The sequence below is a fragment of the Anastrepha ludens genome, chromosome 2, assembly GCF_028408465.1.
Source record: "Anastrepha ludens isolate Willacy chromosome 2, idAnaLude1.1, whole genome shotgun sequence".
NCBI lineage: Eukaryota > Metazoa > Arthropoda > Insecta > Diptera > Tephritidae > Anastrepha > Anastrepha ludens.
Genome location: NC_071498.1, coordinates 91592267 through 91612828, shown reverse-complemented (window position 1 = coordinate 91612828; position 20562 = coordinate 91592267). Strand labels below are relative to the sequence as shown.

At 34.3% G+C, this 20562-nt stretch overlaps 1 protein-coding gene across 21 annotated transcripts in view; it reads left to right on the top strand.

The window, feature by feature from the left end:
- Nucleotides 1–20562, top strand: part of LOC128854744 (uncharacterized protein DDB_G0283357) — a 37802-nt gene that overhangs the window by 13560 nt on the left and 3680 nt on the right. For 19 of the 21 annotated variants that reach the window (XM_054089099.1, XM_054089098.1, XM_054089094.1 and 16 more), the window contains 4 exons: nt 13550–13759; nt 13908–14016; nt 14074–14211; nt 15477–16937. In XM_054089099.1, coding sequence (XP_053945074.1) covers nt 13550–13759; nt 13908–14016; nt 14074–14211; nt 15477–16857 — 1838 coding nt within the window. In that variant the 3' untranslated portion in view covers nt 16858–16937. Of the gene's footprint in view, nt 1–13549; nt 13760–13907; nt 14017–14073; nt 14212–15476; nt 16938–20562 lie in introns of those variants that run through there. The other 2 variants (XM_054089101.1, XM_054089100.1) reach the window with 2 other exon arrangements.

Genomic DNA, 20562 nt, shown 5'->3' with positions numbered 1-20562 from the left:
TTAATATATTTTTGGTGTTATATTTCCTTGGTGCCTACTGTTTGGGGCGTTTTCTGGTCCCAATTTTTTTGGCGTTTTTTGTTTGGTGCCTAATTTTTGCCGCTTATTTCCGGTTCCTGGCTAGTGCTTGTGCGTACTATAAATTGCTATCCATTCCGGCGCCGGATTTATTGGTATTGCCTTGCGGTAATTTGTGCCGTTGTTGCAGTCCTGGAATCGCTGCGTTTGTGCGGGTGATAAACGCTCGAAATAATACGCGTTGTTGCCACGGTTTGTGTCCGGCGTTTACCTACACCGGTCGACCCTTCTTCGTTTTTTGTAAATTTTGTCTATTTGTATTATCTGCAGGTGGCCGTCGTAGCCGAATGGGTTGGTGCTAGATTACCATTCGGAATTCACAGAGAGGTCGTTGGTTCGAATCTCGGTGAAAGGAAAATTAATAAAAACATTTTTCTAATAGTGGTCGCCCCTCGGCAGGCAATGGCAAACCTCCGAGTGTATTTCTGCCATGAAAAAGCTCCTCATAAAAATATGTGCCGTTCGGAGTCGGCTTGAAACTGTAGGTCCCTCCATTTGTGGAACAACACCAAGACGCACACCACAAATAGGAGGAGGAACTCGGCCAAACACCTAACAGAAGTGTACGTGCCAATTATTTATTTTTATTTTTATTCTCTGCAAATGTTGTGAATTTATTTAGATATATATTATTTTTCTCTCTCTCATTCTCTCTCAGGTCTCTCCCTCTTTCTTTGTCTGCCTTGAAAGTTTCACTTCTGTTATGTATACTACGCTACAAGCACTTTTTAATTATTTCAAACGAATCGTTCGGGAAGAATAATTCACAATATTTTGCACTAATTCCGCCGCCAAGATCGTTTCATTTAACTCCTTTGGACAATTTTGTGTGCGACCATCTCTAAGCAAAATTGCCAATGTAAAGCTCAATTTATGCTTCTCACATAAGCGACACAGACCACGAAAAAAAATTATAGTACAAAACCATTTTAACCAGTTTTGACTAGTTTTTTTTTTTTTTTTTTAATTTTGGTACATTTTGTATGAGAATATATGTTAGTTCATTCTACAACAAATACCATATAAATTAAAGCTTTAAACTGTGTACAATATTTAAAGAAGTTTGAAAGATTTTCATCAATATTTGAATTAAATAAAATAAAATTCTAGAAATTCTAAATAAAACCTTAAGATTTATGATGAAAAATTCGTAGAATTTTGTATAATACTGAATTGTACTTTTATAAAAAAAATACATTAAAAAAAGGGCAAATAGTCAAAACCGGGGCTTGATGTGCTATCATTTTTCGCGGGCTGTACGTATAAGATTTGATATCCCTATCATTAAAGGTATTTATAGAGTACTCAGATTCCAACTGAAATGAGTATAATAGTAATAAGTTCTCATATTAATTCTGATCGCTCTTTAAATAGATTCGTTGAAATTGCAACTTCTTTTCTCTTTGATTCCATTGATTAAAGATAAAATGAGTACTGATGTGTTAAATAATTATAATTGATACTTGATACACACCTCAAAGCACTGTTTTCGGGTTTGGTTGTGGTAATTTATTATGCACTAATTAAATCACTATCCATTTAAAGTATATTACGAGTATGTGACTCCAATCATGCCCAATGTAATTTTATTCGCCAAAAAACAATTGGCACTTTATCTCACAAACATGTATAACATTCATCCATTAAAGTTTCTGCTTACATTTTAGCGATGTTTATACTAGTATTCCTGTTTGTGATAAGTATGAACAGTGGGAGTGGCGAGAACAAAAGTATTTCATCCAAGTTTTTACCAGCAATCTATGTTAAACAAATCCGTAAGAAGAAAGAGAAGAGTGGTTGGAAAATGAAGCATTGCTCTTGTAGGTAGATGGGGTATGTAAAGGGGAGGTACTGTCGAAGTTCGTCGTTGTGGTATTTATGGTGCAATCGATTGGGGATTGTTGTTAGGCAAAAAGTGGCTGAAAATGGTTCAAATTTGCGTGTGCGTGAATTTATGAGAAATTATATTCACAAATACATACACATATATGTGCATGTATATGTATGCATGATTATATACGCTTTCCATATTACAATGTATTATAATTTTGTTTGCCTGAATCATTTGTACACGCCAGGAAAGAAAGTTGCGCCATTGTGACTACCTCTGTGAGTGACTACCATTAGGAAGTGCGTAGGTCCGAATCTTCGTGTATGAAACACCAAAATGATATACAGTTTTTTCTAATAGGGGTCGCCACTCGGCAAGCAATTGCAAACCTCCGAGTCTATTCGTTTCATGAAAAAGCACCTCATAAAAATATCTGCCGTTCGAAGTCGGCCTAAGATTGTAGGTCCCTCCATTTATGGAAAAACATCAAGACGCACGCTCCAAATAGGAGGAGCTTAGCCAAACACCCAAAAAGGGTGTAACCGTTAATTATATTTTATATACATATACGAGTATTGCATTGGTTGGTTGATTTTTGTGGTGATTCTTCCAGAATCCAACTAGCGCTTCCGCACCATTTTGTTGCCACATCCTCGTTATATATTGCATTAGTTTGGGGAAAAATAAATCCATTACTTGTAAACTGTTAAGACTGGTTTATGGTCGGTCTTTAGCTCCTGGGTGATGCTACGACTACTAACATGACGGTCATCTTCGACTTTTTCTGTGATTTCTATTGACATTATTTTTTTAGTGTCAAATGTCATCTTGACAACGAACATAAACTTTAAATTGTTCGATCGATATTTTACGAGATAAATATCTTGATACAGATACAGCCATTTAGTATATTTCTTTTTGGGTGTTTTAAGATGAATTGAACTATTTTTTTCTGTACTCGGGGTGCCAATCCTGGAAAACTGTAAATATCGAAATGAAAGAAGTAAAAACTTGTTTATTACAATATTTGTTTACAATTTTCAATAAACTTCTTTGAATTATACATTATGAAGTAAATTGATTTGAATTGAAAACTGCATCATTAATATTTTCAAATAAATCAACTCATTCAGTCGAACTCGGTAAGCTTTTGTTGCTTAAAATTTTTACAAATCAAGCTAAACAAAGCAGTTACTAGCGCATACGCAGTGAGTTAACCCATATACACTCGTGTTCAGAAAAATAGTAGCACGACATATTACAAACCTATGACTAAATTACTTAATTTTTTTTTATATAAAACAAAACCCATACAATCTAAAATTTAAAATATTGTACCAAAGTTTAAAAAATTTAACAAAATTTCATTAAAATTTCAAAAGTAACAGTTATGCAGTTTTATAGCCCATTCAATTTGGTATAATATTGGGTAGGAGAATAAGTTTCCGTCCTTTCTTAGTCAAAGTTACGATATATTTAAACAATTAAATAATACATGATATGATGTGTTATGTGTCATTGGAAATTACAAGTTTACTCCATCTTTCAAGCACAATACAGATTCCTCTAACGAATTCGGGTTCGTTTGACTTGATCCATTCATTGAGCCAGTTTGCGATGCTCTCGTAAGAAGTGAACTGCTCTCCAATAAGGGCTGACTGCATTGAACAGAACTGATGGTAATCCGAAGGTGCAATGTCTGGGGAATACGGTGGGTGGGGCAAGATTTCCCAATTCAGTCCCTGTAAATATTTCTGGACCGATTTAGCAACGTGTGGGCTGGCATTGTCATGTAGCAAAATCAGTTTGTCATAGCTACCGTCCCATTCCGGCCGCTTTTGTTTGAGAGCTCGATTCAAACGTATTAGCTGCAGTCGGTAACGATGTTGTTGTTCGATCGCCAGTGATGGTTTCAGATGGTTTAAGGATTTCATAATAGATGATACCCTTCTGATCCCACCAGATGCACAATATAACCTTTAAAGCACGAATTTTTTCGTTATTGTTGTTGTTGTTGTTGTAACAGCATAAACATTCCCCATACATATACGGTGAATGCTGCTGAAGTGACAGTCCTTGGCCAAATATAAATCCGGGTCGTTCCGGTAACGAAGAACCGGCTGTCGTGGACCGATGGACGTGGTTCACCTTTCAGGCACCAACATTTTCCACGCTACGGTCATCATAATGGATCCGTTTTTCATCGCCAGTGACGAAGCGATGCAGAAAACACTTTATTTTCTGCCGTTAAAGAAGCATCTCATACGTCACCAATGGTCTCTCGATATTCCTCTCCTTCAATTCATGTGGCACCCAGTTACCTGCTTTCTGGACCATACCCATCGCGTGCAAACGTTTACCGACGGTTGATCTGTCAACATCCAACTCTTTAGACATATCATCAAGGGTTCGACATGCGTCTTCATCCAATAATTGTTGTAGTTGAATATATTAGAATTTTTTCGGTTTTTTATCACTCACGTCGAAATTGCCACTTTGGAAGCGTCGAAACCACTATTTACAAGTTGTATTTAATGGAGCGTAATACCGTAAATATCGATCAATATACGACACGTTGCAGCTCCACTTTTCTTTAATAGGTAGCAATGAAGCATGACTTCCCGCAAATGCTGTTTTTTCGGGACGAACGTAGACATTTTTGACGTCAAATAGAATTGATCTTACGCTTTGAAGGAATGTAAACTACTGCGATCGAGACCATACATATACACCTTCAAATCACCAGTATACCTACATATGATATTACTGAAGCGAACTCAAAAATAGTATCAGCAGCGAAACCTCTTTTACGAGGGTGGAATCTTATTCCCATACCCAATATTACGGCAGTTTAAAGTGGTTTAAATTTCGAAATTTTTATTTGAATTTTCTTTAAACATAACATACATACTCGTATATGAAGAATATGAACAAATCGCCATCAAAAAAGAAAATAATTTCAAATATGCGTTATATTAAGCCAAATTCAATGGGCTGTTAAACTGCACATCCGACATTTTTCTAAATATTCTGATTGAACACCCAAAACCCCTTTCTGCCTTTGTTCCTGCCTGTTATACTTTATACTTTGTAATCTGAGGTAAACAATTTTAATTTTTTATCAATATCTGTACTGTAATAAACGCTTTATTATTTTATTATAATAAAAGTAAGATATCTGCGATATAAGAAGTGCCATCTAAGTTTAAAACTATTGTTTAGCTGAGGGAGAGCAGGTGACCAGGTTTATGCGTTCCCAAAGAATGTAAAGATATCCTCTTTTTGTTCTTGTGGTATTTTTACTCGAGTATAAACAGACTTTTTCATGAATCATATTCTCTAGATTCTTCAATCTGCGACTATTTCTTGTTTCCAAATAAACCGGTGTAGATAATTTGTGTCGAATGAAGGGCGAGGAGAAAAATTGTATTTAGTGGGTACGAAAATGGTGAAACGTTGAAGTTTATCATCGTTATTCCATCTGTATACATATATATATATAATTGGCGCTTACACCCAGTTTTTAGGTGTTTGGCCGAGCTCCTACTTCTATTTGTGGTGTGCGTCTTTATGTCGTTTCTCAAATGGAGGGATCTACAGTTTTAAGCCGACCCCGAACGGCAAATGGTTTTTTATGAGGAGCTTTTGTCTGGCAGAAACACACTCGGAGGTTTTCCATTGCAAGCCGAGGGGCTACTGCTATTAGAAAAAAACCATTTCTTCATTTTGGTGTTTCACGGAAATTCAACTCTACGTTCTCTCCGAATTCCGAATGGTAGTCAAGCACCAACCCATTCGGCTATGGCGGGCGAATAGTACCTACACGTTAAATAATGAATCATTTTTGTTTTGCTGAATAAAGGGTTCCCAGGGAGTTATTAATTCATTAGTTTTTGATCTCAGATCGATAAATTCAGATCTCTTATAATATTATATTTATTTCAACCTTTTGTCAAAAGTAGACGATATGTATGAATTTAGTCGTTGTATTCACAATATTTTTCATGCAACATATTTTCCTTAATTTTTCATAAAAGTATAGTTCAGCCTTATAAATAAAATTTACAGACTTTATACAAAAATTAACAAATTCAAAAAATTCTCATACAAATTTTGAACTTTAATCTTTAAAAGGCTTCTGGGTATGGAATTTTATAGCCTATTCAATTTTAGTATAATAAAGTGTAAATTTGAAATCACTGGAAGAAAATTCTCAAAATCATATCCAAAAAAAATGATCAAAAATAAACGCGATTTTCGAATGACTTCTAACGATCACTTTATTTTTTTTATATTGAAAATTTTTATAATATATTTTTGAAATTTATAAAAATTTTGTGAATTTCGGAACTTTGACTTACATATAAGGTTTTGGTTATACAATGAAATATGTTTTTATGAAAAATTTACGAAAAAATTTGCTCATCATTTTTAAAAGCTTAAGTGACTTAATTATGCGAACACAAGTGTGTGCATGTTTTGTATTTAATAACGATTGATAATGGGCTAGTAACAAGCAGATAACACACTTTTACATATATGTTTACGCATTTTATAAATATTCATGCCATCAATAAATATCTCCACTTAATATGATTCATAGCAGTGGCATGAAAAATACACATATGCATCTGGATCTATGTATGTATTTCTATGCAAGAAACGAAAACAAAAATCTGCATTAATTATGCAATAATTATACCTATTAGAGTATTCAAACCAATGGAATATTAAAAACAGTGGCAGCGCGCCAATAACAAAAGTTTAGCGTTGAATATCAATCATTTGTGCTCACGAAAAGTACATTCATCTCTACATAAATATAGTTGTCTTTGTATGTGTGTGTATGTAAGTATGTAAATAAATTCATTAATATTTACATTTGAATCACTCCCCTTTGGGTTATCAACATCAGATTCATATTTTTATTTTCTGATCGTCTTTTTCTGTGCGGGTTTGAGTTAATCTTACTCACTTAATGAAACTTACTTATTAAAACTGAGCTATAAGGACCCATATTTTAACTACATATGCACATAAGTACTTATCTACTTATATATATTTACATATGTACTTTCAATGCCCAAATATGAGTTTAATGTGTCAATGAAAGAAAAAAAGTTACACCACATACGCATGATATCAAACCAATTGTAAGTATTTTTTGTTACTTCACCTCAGTTGTCGAAAGTTCATCAAATTTGCATATGAGTACATATGTATGTATGTATGTATGTATGCATGTAAATGTATATACATATGTATGTATCTATGTGTGTACAAGCGAGCACCCAGAATATTTTATATAGGGGGTGGTGGGGATTTGTGAATGTATTTTTGAGTGGTAACCATTATAAAATTCATTTCTCATTCATCCAAAAGTTCCCGGAATAACCGCCCAGGTACGCTCTAAGTCAACGGATTTGCATTATGTGTTTTTGTTAGGGTGCCACATCTATGATTTATATTCTAACCAAAATGTTATCGCGCTTGCTTAATATTTGTAAAAGTTACGTCGTGTTGAGTAAATCTTCAGGCGTTTTCAAAAACACATGTAGGTATACGAGTACAATGTGAAAGTATCTCATCAATACTGCATGAATACCGTATATATGTATACTTATATATTGCATCAGTACAGTATCAATAATTTGTAAAGTTATGCTTTACAACCTGTCGTGACTACCATTCGGAATTCAGAGAGAACGTAGGTATGAATCCCGGTGAAAGACCAAAATGAAAAAGTTTTTTTCTAATATCGGTCGCCCCTCGGCAAGCAATGGCAAACCTCCGAGTGTATTTCTGCCATGAAACCTCCTCCCTTTTGTGGAAAAACATCACGACGCACACCACAAATAGGAGGAGGGAGGAGCTCGGCCAAACACCCAATTACACACATGCTTTACAACCCTGTTGACGTTTTGGAACATTTTATTTATTACAATTAAGCAGTATAAACCACATTTCAACAAAAATTTAACTTTACTGTTTTAAACAACTGATTGATTATTCGCAGCATACATCACAAACTCTTTCTTTCGCTTAACTTAAGCTGGGCACAGACGGAAAACAAAGCCCCGTCATTGTAGGAAAATAGGAGTGATGAATATAAAGACAGAATTATAAAATTAAAATCGTGGCAAATTTTATTAGAAAATATAAAGAGTTAGACAAAAACGGTAATATAGAAATAAACACCATACATGAAAATCATTTTTTCCGCGTTCGATGTTCACTCAGCAACGAACAGAGTGAAACTAAAGTCGTAAACAAATCCACACGTGCGTGGCAAAATGAGTTTCAACGGATTGTTTGGATTTGTTTTCCGTCCGTGACCAGCTTAACGGATAATCTTAGAATAGCTCATCATCAGCGAAACTATCATTTGTAAGCAAAAATCTATACCGCTACATAATTACATGCCTTGAAAGAGTTAAAAGTTTATAACAGGGACAGAAAATAATCCTTATTATTATTTTTTTTAATTTTAAACTAGATAACAAATTTGGCAAGTTGTAGCTGTATTTTTCGGCACACATATGTCGAAATAAATTTTAAAAATGGATATACTCCCATATACATATTTCTTAGCTGTTTTAATATAAAATTCCAAAAAATATTGAGCTTCCACCAAACGCTAAACGAGTTTTTAATAGTCTTCAATTAGAATATTTTTTAAAGATACAAGGTTTGTTGAAAAAAAAAGGTGAATTTTTAAATTTCGCGGGCTACGTATACCCGAATTTCGATTATTTTTTAGTTTCCGAAACTAACTGCCGAAAAAGGGCAGTTAATTCTATTGTGAATGAAAAATAATGAAACTTTTAAAGAGAAGAACAAGAAAGACTGAAAAAAATCATTGCAGCATTAATATTCTGGAGCACTATGATTAACAGAACAGGAGTATTCATTTTATAGGATGAATATATGTAATATGAACTACAACCCTATAAATAGTATAATATTAAACTTACAATTTTTGTTTGCGCTAGCACATTCGAAATTACATTAATTGTTTCGATATTTCGAAGCAGTTTGAAAAATAGCAATTTAAGTTTTTTTTTTTAATAAACAATTAATTTTAAGTATAAGGCAGCTAATATTAGTCCATCTTTTACTGACATAACTATCTAATAAACAAATCAGCTGTTCACTAATCTGCGTAACAACAGCCTGTCGCGCTATAATTTTAACCAGATTAATTTGCCCGGATTATCGCCGCCGTCTGTCAATCCTATTATCCATTTCAAGTTAATCGATGTGAATGGTACTGCGCGTATTCCAAAAAAAACTGTGGCCATGATTGAACGAACTGTACGCGTTCCCACAATAGCGGATTCTACATTACCGAAATGACCCGGACTTATGGTGGCCAATCTCACCGACGTAAACGTACGTTCCGTGTCAGCTGACATGATCAAACTTGTGGGAGCGCCATGTAAATGAAAACTCATCATCGTAACCTTACGACGGTATCGTGTACTTGTGTAAATGAAAAATTTTGATTGTTTCGTAAAAACGTGTCAGCTGATTGCTCTCTCACCACACAGTGTTGCCAAACAGTACATTTTGAATTCATTAACAAAATAAACTTATTAAAATTGAAATTTCTATGAAACGCTGTTTAATAATCTTAATTATAGATAAATGAAATATTTGAATTTTTTTGGTTTTTGGCTTTGGCTTTGTAACTGATAACGCGGATATGTGTAAAAGTATGCGTGCAAAAATATGAAGGGAAACATTGTGTCTACACAACCAAACACAAACCCACACAAACAGATGTACTGTGTAAATATGTAACCACACGAAAGCAGCTGTTCTACGCACACAAGTTTCGCTCAATTTTGTGTATCTCACGGGCAACAAAAAGGGTGGACTGTCGGCCGCTGTAGTCGAATGGATTGGTGCGTGACTACCATTCGGAAAAACCGAGAACGTAGGTTCGAATCTCCGTGATACACCATAATTAAGAAAGTTTTTTTTTAATAGCGGTCGCCCCACGGCAGACAATGGCAAACTTCCGACTGTTTTTCTGCCATGAGAAGGCTTCTCATAAAAAAATATCTGCCGTCCGTTCGTAGTCGGCTTAAAACTGTAAGTCCCCCATTTGTGAAACCAGGTCAAGAAGCACGCCACAAATAGGAGGAGCTCGGACAAAACCCAAATGGGTGTAAGCGCCAATTATATACATATATATATACATACATATATTGAAAATATTTTATCAATTTAAAACATTTATTTGAGTATTTTGCACAATTTTTCATCAATAGAATACAAACAAAAGTAAAAAATTTGTTTACAAATTTCGTTACGTCGGTCAGCTGTTCGTTATTTTTTTTTACATTTACGAAATTTATCGTATCCTTATCCCCTTCAACCTTTTGTTAAACCTACTCAAAGCCTATCGCTTACGTAAATTATATAACGATGTGAAATATTTCGTATTAAATAATATTTACCAAATTTTGCTGGACATAATTCTTAGACCATGGAAAGACAAAATGTCCGCCATGGCCAATGATGCCAACTAAATTTTCCATGAAAGAAATGCCACCAAGTGATTGTGCGTTTAGTAGGAGCGAATTGATTTGTATATTCAGAAGTTGCCACAAGGATGTAACAAATTTTAAAATAAAAAATAAATCATATGAGTGGCAACTTTTTTTGCTTTAAAAGTATCGAAATTTATATTACGTGAAAAAGTGAAGTATCTTCTGCAAATTTGCAAACAAAAGTATAGCTTTTGAGGTATACGGATCAAAACGGCGGCGGCATTGGCTACTTTAGCGTTCTTCGGCTTTGATTCATTACCAGAAGTCCACACCTCGACTGCTCTTTGGTTTCTAGTGAGTTGCAATGAGTCCATGTTTCGTTCACTTTTACGAAACTTTACAAAAAAACTGTTCGGATGTGACTGTACTCTTTAGAAGTTATAAAACAAAACAGCTTCTAGATGCGACGCTTTAGTGAATTGCATAACATTAGTTTGCATACATTAAATTTACCATTTTATAAGCCTTTTGAGATATGCTTCGATCAGCTCGGCAAATTAAATGATAAATAAGACGCAAATTGAAAATACTTATAAGAGGGAAGGAAATTAAATCGAAGTAGCACCTGATAAGCAAAATGTTGAATTTGAAATGGCAACACCATCTATTCCAATTTTCAGAGACTTATTGATCACCCGCTTATGCGGACAATAGGAAAAAAATTAAATTTACTTAAAAAGGTGAAACCAAAATCGAGAACAACACCTAGCGAGATACTATGGTGTAATAAACAGATGACGTAAGTAGGCGGCTTTCCTTTGGGCGGAGTTCCCGCTATTATTTTCAAACAATTTAAACTTTGTAACACTGTCATTTTCCCATATTTTCCGTTGATCATTTCTTAAAGAAATCTATGAATCTTTTTTTAATTTTTTAACTGTTTATAAAATTACTAATGCTTTGATGTAGAAAACTTGTGTTGTTTAAGTGTAATGCATTTCGAATTTAATTTCTAAATAAGCGTTTGCAGGAAAAGCACAAGATGTATATTATTTATTTTTCAGAGTTCATAAACATATTTTTTCTTTGATCCCAATAATTAAGCTCTATAATCAAACCCTTTAATTCTGCAGCGATAACAGTTTGTTTTGACAGCAAAAAATTTATGGAATTTACTGTTTTCAATGCACTTATTAAAATGTCTGCAAGTTTCAATTAAAAAATAAATTCTAAATAAAATTAAAATTATTTTCCCTTGCGTACTCTAAAAGGGGGGAACATTTCTTTAAAATAATACCCAATTCCGAAAAAAACAACAACAACAAAAATACAAGAGGTAGCCACTTTGTGCGCGTTAGTGTCAGATAGTCTGTACTGCTCTTACTTCGCCTTCTAATTAAACCATGTCCTTTATTGACAGTCGATAATTCGATTTTTTTTATTTTTTATGTAGATATTTTATTCCAGTTGAATTAAGTTCATAACAAATAACAAGAATAATAACATACATATGCAAATATTTTGTTGTATGCAAATGTACATACGTATATACATACATATATGTATATGTAAATAATTCCATAAAATCAATTTATAATACGAGGGGAACGTTGACTGAGCAAACCACAGCGAAATTCGATAATTGTTGTACATTTGTATGTAAATACCCATTAACCTGTTATAAGGTTAAATTACCCAACGCACCTTCAAAAAACAAACTTATAACAATAATTTACCAATTCAAAACAATAGTTCCGATAAAAATTGATCCATAATGATTTTAAAGGCAACAGTTTGTAGAATTTAGTGCTTTCATTTTTTCTACAAATAATCTCATCTCAGTATTTGGCAAAATCGCGGAAATATTGGCATTATATATATAATATATACATATCGCACTTGTTACGTTAAAGCGTAACAACTCAAAAAGAAGAGGAAAGAGTAACAACTCAAAAATTTGTTATTTTAGCGCAACTACTAAACAAATAAGAATGAAACAACCGTTATATTGTTTTTAAAGATATTTTCGTGCAATTACATATTTTTTTCCTTGTAATACCTATATTATTAATATTTACGGAAACAGTTTTTCGTCTCTACTGAAAATGTTCAGATTTTGAGTTGTTACGCTTTAACGTAACAAGTGCGATATAATTGACGCTTACTCCCAGTTTTTGGGTGTTTGTCCGAGCTCTTCCTCTTATTTGTGGCGTGCTTCTTGATGTTGTTCCACAAATGGAGGCTTTTTAACCGACTTCGAACGGAAGATATCTTTTTTTGTGAGGAGCTTTTTCATGGCAGAAATACATTCGGTGGTTTGCCATTGCCTGTCAAAGGGTGACCGCTATTAGAAAACTGTTTTTCATTTTGGTGTTTCACGGAGATTCGAATATACGTATTCCGAATTTCGAATGGCAGTCACACACCAACTCATTCGGCTACGGCGGCCGCCAAAAAAAACATAAAGCTTACTAATTTTAAGAAAGTTTGACGAATCTATAATAAATTAATTGTATTTACAGATTTATTTTCACAAAGAAAATATTGCGTGTTTGTACTTTGCAAAAATTTCACCCATCTGTGGGATGTGTATGTGTCTTAATTGTAATTACCGCAATAAAAATTAAAACAACCATATATAGACAATCAATCACGCATATACAACCATATGTATCCATATCCATACACACTAACACATGCACATATTTATTGCAAGTGTATAAAATAGTTAACTATTTGATGTTTCTTAGGTCTTTGTTGGCTTCTAGTTGATATCAAACGTTTTCGCCCTTTGCAAATTTAATAATGTACATACCTATATGCTAGTACGTACATAGATACGAGCGCGTACTAATGTATGACATTGTTTTCATTTCTCTTATAATGAAAACTTCATCTTAGTTGCTATCTAATTTCTACAACTAATTCCTTTTTTTGCATGTCTTTTTTCTAAGGTTTCCGCACCTCCGTTATGATACTCATTGACGCTCTATTTATTATAAAAATACCAACGTTGCTATTATCATTGATGTTTTTTGAAATTCTATACGTCTACAATACAAATGTATACTCATTATCCGATTTGTTCGTCTAGTCATTAATTAATTTTAATATGCTTTTATATGTTTTCTATTATTTGCAGACTATGATCCTAAAGTGGTCGAACAGAAAGAGCAGGCGCAGCCTGCATGTTTGCCGCTGAGCTATGTGTTGCGTTTCATATCGGAAGATGCCCGTAAGGAGAGCCCATTCCTCTCCGCCAATACGACGGGCGTTGAACTCAAACGGAAGTTGGCGATCAAACATCACAGTTACAGTATGTCGTCGTCAAATCGCAGCAATACACCTACTGGTGAGAAAGCGAATCAGTATAAATAAGAAACTGGATTCGCACAGTAACGCGAGCAATTTTTTTTACCAAAAGAGTTTCTTTTTACTAATCAGCTACGTTTTGTTTACACAACTTTGTGTTTTTTCTCGCTTTTGTAATGCATTTTTAGGCAGTGAGATGGACGATGATGAAATGGTTGTCTCGGAGTCAGAGGACAGCAACGATTCTTGGACAACTGAGGAGTTCAGTTCTGAGTTCATAATGCGTTATGGGAGCAGGTGATTGCTCAACAAAACTTTTTTGTAAGAAAAATTTAAATCTATATATTTGTGAAGGCATTCCGGTACCGGCAGCAATGGGACACCGGGCAATGAGAAGCCGTTTGCGTGTCCTGTGCCTGGTTGTAAAAAGCGTTACAAGAATGTCAACGGTATCAAGTATCACTCAAAGAATGGCCACAAAAAGGACGGAAAGTGAGTGTAGATAAAGCATTCGTTATACAAGATGGCGCAAAATTAATTATCCAATTTTGTTTTTCAATAACTTTTATAGTCAAAAAAAACTATTTTTATCGACGGAAATCCTTGTTTTTAGCTTTACGTGCTCCGTTGCTTGTTTATTTGTATACTGCAGCTGCCTAGTTCACAAGTGTCAAATATGATTGGCGTACGACGCCATTTGCAAAAAATATAAATTTTACAATAGGATGATTAATTTTGCGTCATCTTGTATTAGGTGAGGTAAAGAGTTCTGAACGTTTTGGACCCAACACAGTACCGAATTTAACAGCAAAGCCATGGCTCCATTGTCCAAAAATTTAAGATTACTCATATTCATTCATAAGGATAACTCTAATAATGTTAATTTCACCGTCGGAAAAGTTCAGAATTTTTTACTTGACCTTTTATATTTTTAGCATTTATTCTGTAGACTTAATGCAACTTTTTTTAGTCTTTGCAATTTGAATTGGAGTTAGTTTATTGTAAGTAGTTTTCCAAGATAAACATTGCTAGTGAAAACTACGTATTTTTAGTGAGGCTAGAATTGTCAGAAAGGTAGCGAGTTCGTAAGTCCAAAAAGATAATATGTTTGTGTTATCAGTACAAAAATGAGAATCGAATGAGTTTTTTTTAAGCTTGGCAAAACATTTAGCGAATCATTTCTAGTGATACACAAAGTTCATTGGTATAGTATATTGGTCAGTCGAAATCCGTGATTATTGTAGACTTTATCAAAACAGTGTCTGAATTCATAAGCAGCAGTTAAATTTTCATTGAACTTCATGGAACTGCTATTGTGCTCACCGTCAGTAGAGACGAGACCCAAAACATTTCGTTAGAAAAAATTAAAAGTGAATACAATATTGTTGTACTTTTACTGTGTCTAGGGCACTGTCGACATACGTAGGTTTAGCTTTATCGGGAAAACCAGTTAATAATTAATTTCATCTTGTCGTTTAGTTTATGTCGTACTTCTCGTATTAAACCTTTTTTTTTACCTCTTTAGAACAGTAATTTTTTGATTAAAGAAATATTTTGTAGTCGTACCGACACTCTGTAGAGTGATCTGGCCGACGAGGTAAAATATTTTTCGGCTTTCTTTAATACCATTTTGGATATATAAAAAATCTTTGTTGTTTTTCATTATCGTCAAAACGAAAAAGAAAACAGAGATCTAAAGCTTTGAGTAGATTAAATTTTAACACAAGGAATATTAATAATCAAGCTTTGTTTTCTAGGGTTCGCAAAGGCTACAAATGCCATTGTGGCAAGAGCTACAAAACTGCTCAAGGCCTGAAGAATCACGCACTAGTTGCACATAATTCCTCGCCGGAGAGCGTTTTAAGCACGCAACATGTGGCTAATATGACTGCTACTAGTAATGGTTCCAGCGTTAACGTGGGCGCAGGCATAATTCTGCAACGTAGTAGTTCGCCCTCACAATCGTTGGGCTCCCTCAGTCCATCCAGCATCAGCAACATGTCGAGTAGTGCCAGTAGCTGTCATGGCAGCGCCAGCAGCAATACTCATAATGGCAATGGCAACACTGCTGGTAACAATAACGGTGGCAGCAACACAACCACATCCGCCGTCACCAACAATGTGTTGCAGCAGTTGACTAATGGTACACTTGGCAATGGTAGTCCCAATGTCGTTGCCACCACAAATGGTGTTGGACTCAGTTTGCATCATCATCAACATCACACACAGCAGCAGCAGCAACATCAGTTTAGCAATCAGCAGCAGCAGCAGCAGCAACCACAATTACATAGCATTGGATCGACCGTAGCAGCTACATCAGGTAACAATAACAATTTAGTGCGTAGCAGCAGCAGCGGCAGCACTACTGGCATCAGTGGCAGTGGCCTGTTGGCAACGCAAACAACTAAAACTGCGACTGCAGCTACAAACTTGCTAGCAGCTAACGCAACGGCGAGTAAAATACTTAAGTTGGCCACCAATGCTGCGGCACAGGCTGCAGCAGCTGCAGCCGCAGCCAATGCTGTTGGCACAGTTGATATCATTGCACAGCAGCAACAACAACTTAAGCTGCAAGCAATCGTTGATAAAGTACAGTCAAAACAGCAGCAAAGTACATCAACTAAAATTGCGTTGCCAAATTTGGTAAATTTAGGCATTCTCACACCGGCCACCTCGCCAACGAAGCCACCCACGCAAACGCTCACATTTACGCAACAACAACCACAACAGCCAACACAACAACAATCACAGCCAACACATAATCTTCCTTTGACGCCCATTAGTCCAAGTGGACCAACACTCATTCAACAACAACAGCAGCAAAAAGGCATTGCGCTGTTGCATCAGCACCAACAACAGCAACAACATAAAAAAGCGGCTCAGGTTATTGGTAGCATACATCTAACTAGTGTATCCACATCGACGTCAACGTCCACAACTGCGTCGAATGCCAATATAAATAACAACAACAGCAACGGCAGCACTACCAATGGTGTCAGTAGTAATTGTGTCCCTACTGCTGCTACAACAGTTGGCAGCGGTGTTGTGGCTGGCGCTAGCGTTGCAGGCATGGCGAACGCTGTTGTTGCTGCTGCTTCTGCTGACGCAGTGGTAGGCGTTGTTAACGACGAAACGTAGCCTATACTAAAGACATTACTAATGCGACGTGAATTTAAATAGAAGAGAAATATTTAGTTTTTATTTAAAAAAACCAAAAACAGGAAAACTAAATTTACAAAAAGCTAAAAATACAGCTTACCATATTTGGTGTATTGGTTTAGAGAGTGTAGGCATATTGCATACCTAGGGGATTGTAGGAATTAAATGATTTCAATCACACACACATATAGATACACATATATACATACAATATATATGTATGTAAGAGTACACCATACAATTTTTGTCAGTTCCTTAAAAGTGTTAACGCAGAATTTTTGGTTTAAAAGTTGTTCTTGCTGCGACACTTACAAGTACTCTTGAAAGCGTTGTGAGTACGTGGAAGTACCTAGAGATTTTAATACAAGTACATTAATTAATTTTGATTTATTATAAGTAAAAAAAGAAGCTTTTTGCTCTGTATTGTACATATATAAAATTGAGATTAGGCGCTTAAATCTGAATTATTTGTGAATTTTCTAATAGTTATATGCGAAAAAGAGCTAATAAAACTGACCAAAAACAACAAAAGAATCGTTGAGGGATAGAAATGTTTAATTTTCATTAAAATATGTTGGGGAAACTAAGTTTGCTCAATATAAACAATTATTTGAATTTATAATTGTTCGAGTTTGATAAATATTTGTATGTAATCTCCTGGTGCGCCACTACGATAGTATGGAAACAGAACTTAATTGTCTTTTACGAGAAGACGTTTAATTTCAATTCAAATTCCAAAAATTTCGATCCACTTCCTGCAACTAGGTTAGGTTCCTAAAGATGGTAACCCTACGAAATCGAAATAAAATAAGCATTTAGCGATCAATATTGCACATATATACTATATAAATACATAGAAACATATTTAAATACGCCCCAATAAAACTAATTGCAAGTGTATTCAATATTCCGTAAAGCTTAAATTCTGCACTCGAACAAAAATATCTAAAACGGAAAAAAATGCTTTGAAATTAATTGAAAATTATACGTTTACTCTTTCTATATACATATACCTAGTATATATATACATATGTATACTTCTATGTATATTTACGAATATCTAGCGTTAGTGACAACCTTCAAGTATCCTTGTAAATTTAGACTGCTGCGATTTATTTTAGAATTAAAATTTTTTTTGTACATTTTAGTTGATTCGTGCAATACTACTCTTTATAAGTAATTTATTTAGCTAATTATTATTATTTTTTACTCATTTTTGTGTATATTTTTGATACTGAATTTCCTAAACACTGTATTGTATTGCTTTGATAACTGCTGATCTCCTATTCAAATTTAAAAATTAAATATAAACAAACGCTATACTATACACATCAAAAATAAAGTTTATACTTGATTTGTCTTTGGAAAAGTAAACACAAATTAAATTGTGAGTTCATTTCACTAAATGATTGTAGTAAAAACTTATACGATAGAGAATAAGTCATTCCACAAGCGCGTTGCTTCGGAGATGAGTGGAAATGAAAAGTATTTTGCAAGGTATTTGTAATGATAACAATATACAATTTTAAATCGTAGTTGAGCTTAGACAAGTAGCTCAGGGAGATAAGCTATGTGCGTTTTTTGCTTTTGTCTCGATCTTCCGTGTATATAACGGCACATTGTTCTTCATATGAATATTTTTATGTCACATGTCAGGCAAATTCTTTCTATGCAGGAAATTGTCTTATCCTTAGAACGGTTATCATAAATTTGTATAGAGATTTTTTATTTGCTTAAAAAATACCGGTATTTATATCTACAAACAGAGAATATTACTTTCAAATGTGAGCAAGTGAAGTAGAAAGCCCTGTACACTGCACTTCTACAAGTAATATAACGTTTTTACGTTAGAATGCCATGTTGAACTTGAACACAGTTACTGCAGTCTGACAAAGGGATTACAATTTTTTATTTGCTCAAGTGCAGCGGTAGAACGGCTAAATGTCGACGAAAGCAAAGTTTATTAGGTGGGGAATATTCCAATAAGAACAACAAAGACCGGTGAGGACGATTCGCCATCTAGCAGTCTTCAGAAGATGAATTTCTCTCAATTGTTAGTGAAAAGCTGAAACTTACATACATTTCGAGAGTGTACCAATATTTTCACATGCCACTCGAGTGCTCATTTGTAATTTGTTAAAAAATACAGGTGTTATGCATTACTGACTAGAAAATTAAATTTCGAGGTATAGTCGACGGCTACCCACACGCATTTACGTGATTAGCATGATTAGCGAAACAATTTGGCCCGCCTCTGAATATGTAGGAAAGTTTCCGCTTTTTCATACCCACTAGAATAAATAATATACCAGTATGGGAATGGCCAAAGAGAATGGCTCTATTGTAAATACTTTTTTATATATCATTTATTCACATTTACTTATTTCCCTGAGCTATTAGTGCATTAGCATAAAAAAATGATTGAGTACGAATACTCTGGTTCTCGTTCTCAGAAATTTTACAAAATAAAAATTATAGGTTAGGAGTGCATAAAATTTTTTGAATACTAATATGAAATAACTACGTATTTGAAAATGAAAACGAGCACCACTTTGCAATTTTGAATACCAATATTGGTAAAAAAAGCGCCCATTTCCTGCAAGATCTTCTGTTATGCTAACTACGTGTAGCAAATTCATGGCGGTATCAATTAACAGTATTTCATTACATAAAAATATGTATTTTCTTTTACTTAGGAAGACATAGAAAATTGAGAACCTCGCCCTTTTCATTTTTTAATTTTTTTGTAAAAAAATGTTGGATACTGTAGCAAAGTTGAAAAAATTGCTTCGAAATATCTTATCTGCCCTTCCATCGAGCGTGGCTAGTGGGTAATGTACTGATGTAAAGTGCTGCTAGCAGGGCGAAAATAATTATAAGTTACTGAGCCCCCAAACATGTTCGGTTCGGCCTTAAAATGCGTTATAGGTCGTTCTCTAGTTTTGACATTTATCCAGAGAACGCTACATGATTTGAGAACCCCTGAAATTCTGAAAATGTATTATCAAAATTAGTTGAAGAAGGATTTAAGTCAACTTAGCACTTTCTAATGCAATATCAGTTTTATTGTTGGACATATTTCCGGCATTCTTGTAAATCTCAATAATGGAACGTAATTTGGTTGAACCAATTGGTATCACCAATTAGCTATGAACAGAAATATTCCAAACACTTTTTTCAATTACTCCAATAAACACACTTACATATACATATATAGATTTTCATTCTAACAAAATACGACGGAAATATTTTATGCGAATTTCCGAACAGGCCTTTATATCATAACTTTCTACGAAAGATCAGGGCTAATTGATTTAAAAATTATTAGAATTAAATAGGTTACAAAATAATTTGACTCGTACGACGGCTTTTTGGAGAGTTTTTTTCTTTCAGTAATTACATATTTTAAATATCATTAATGCATTCCTTAATATATGCGTGAAAAATGAGTATGAATAGTATCGGACAAAAGCGAGGATTTAGTGATATTTAGCTTTAGGAGTTTTTCATTCTTCAATGTTTTTTCTTAAGCTACTAAGTTGTTTCAAGGAGATTTTTATACACATACTACCTTTTTACCTTTACTTTTTGTAGTAAATTTAAATTATTATTATGCTTGCAAACCCTAAATTCTCTATTCAGATACAATTTGAAGCCGATCAAATAAATCCCTATATAATCGGA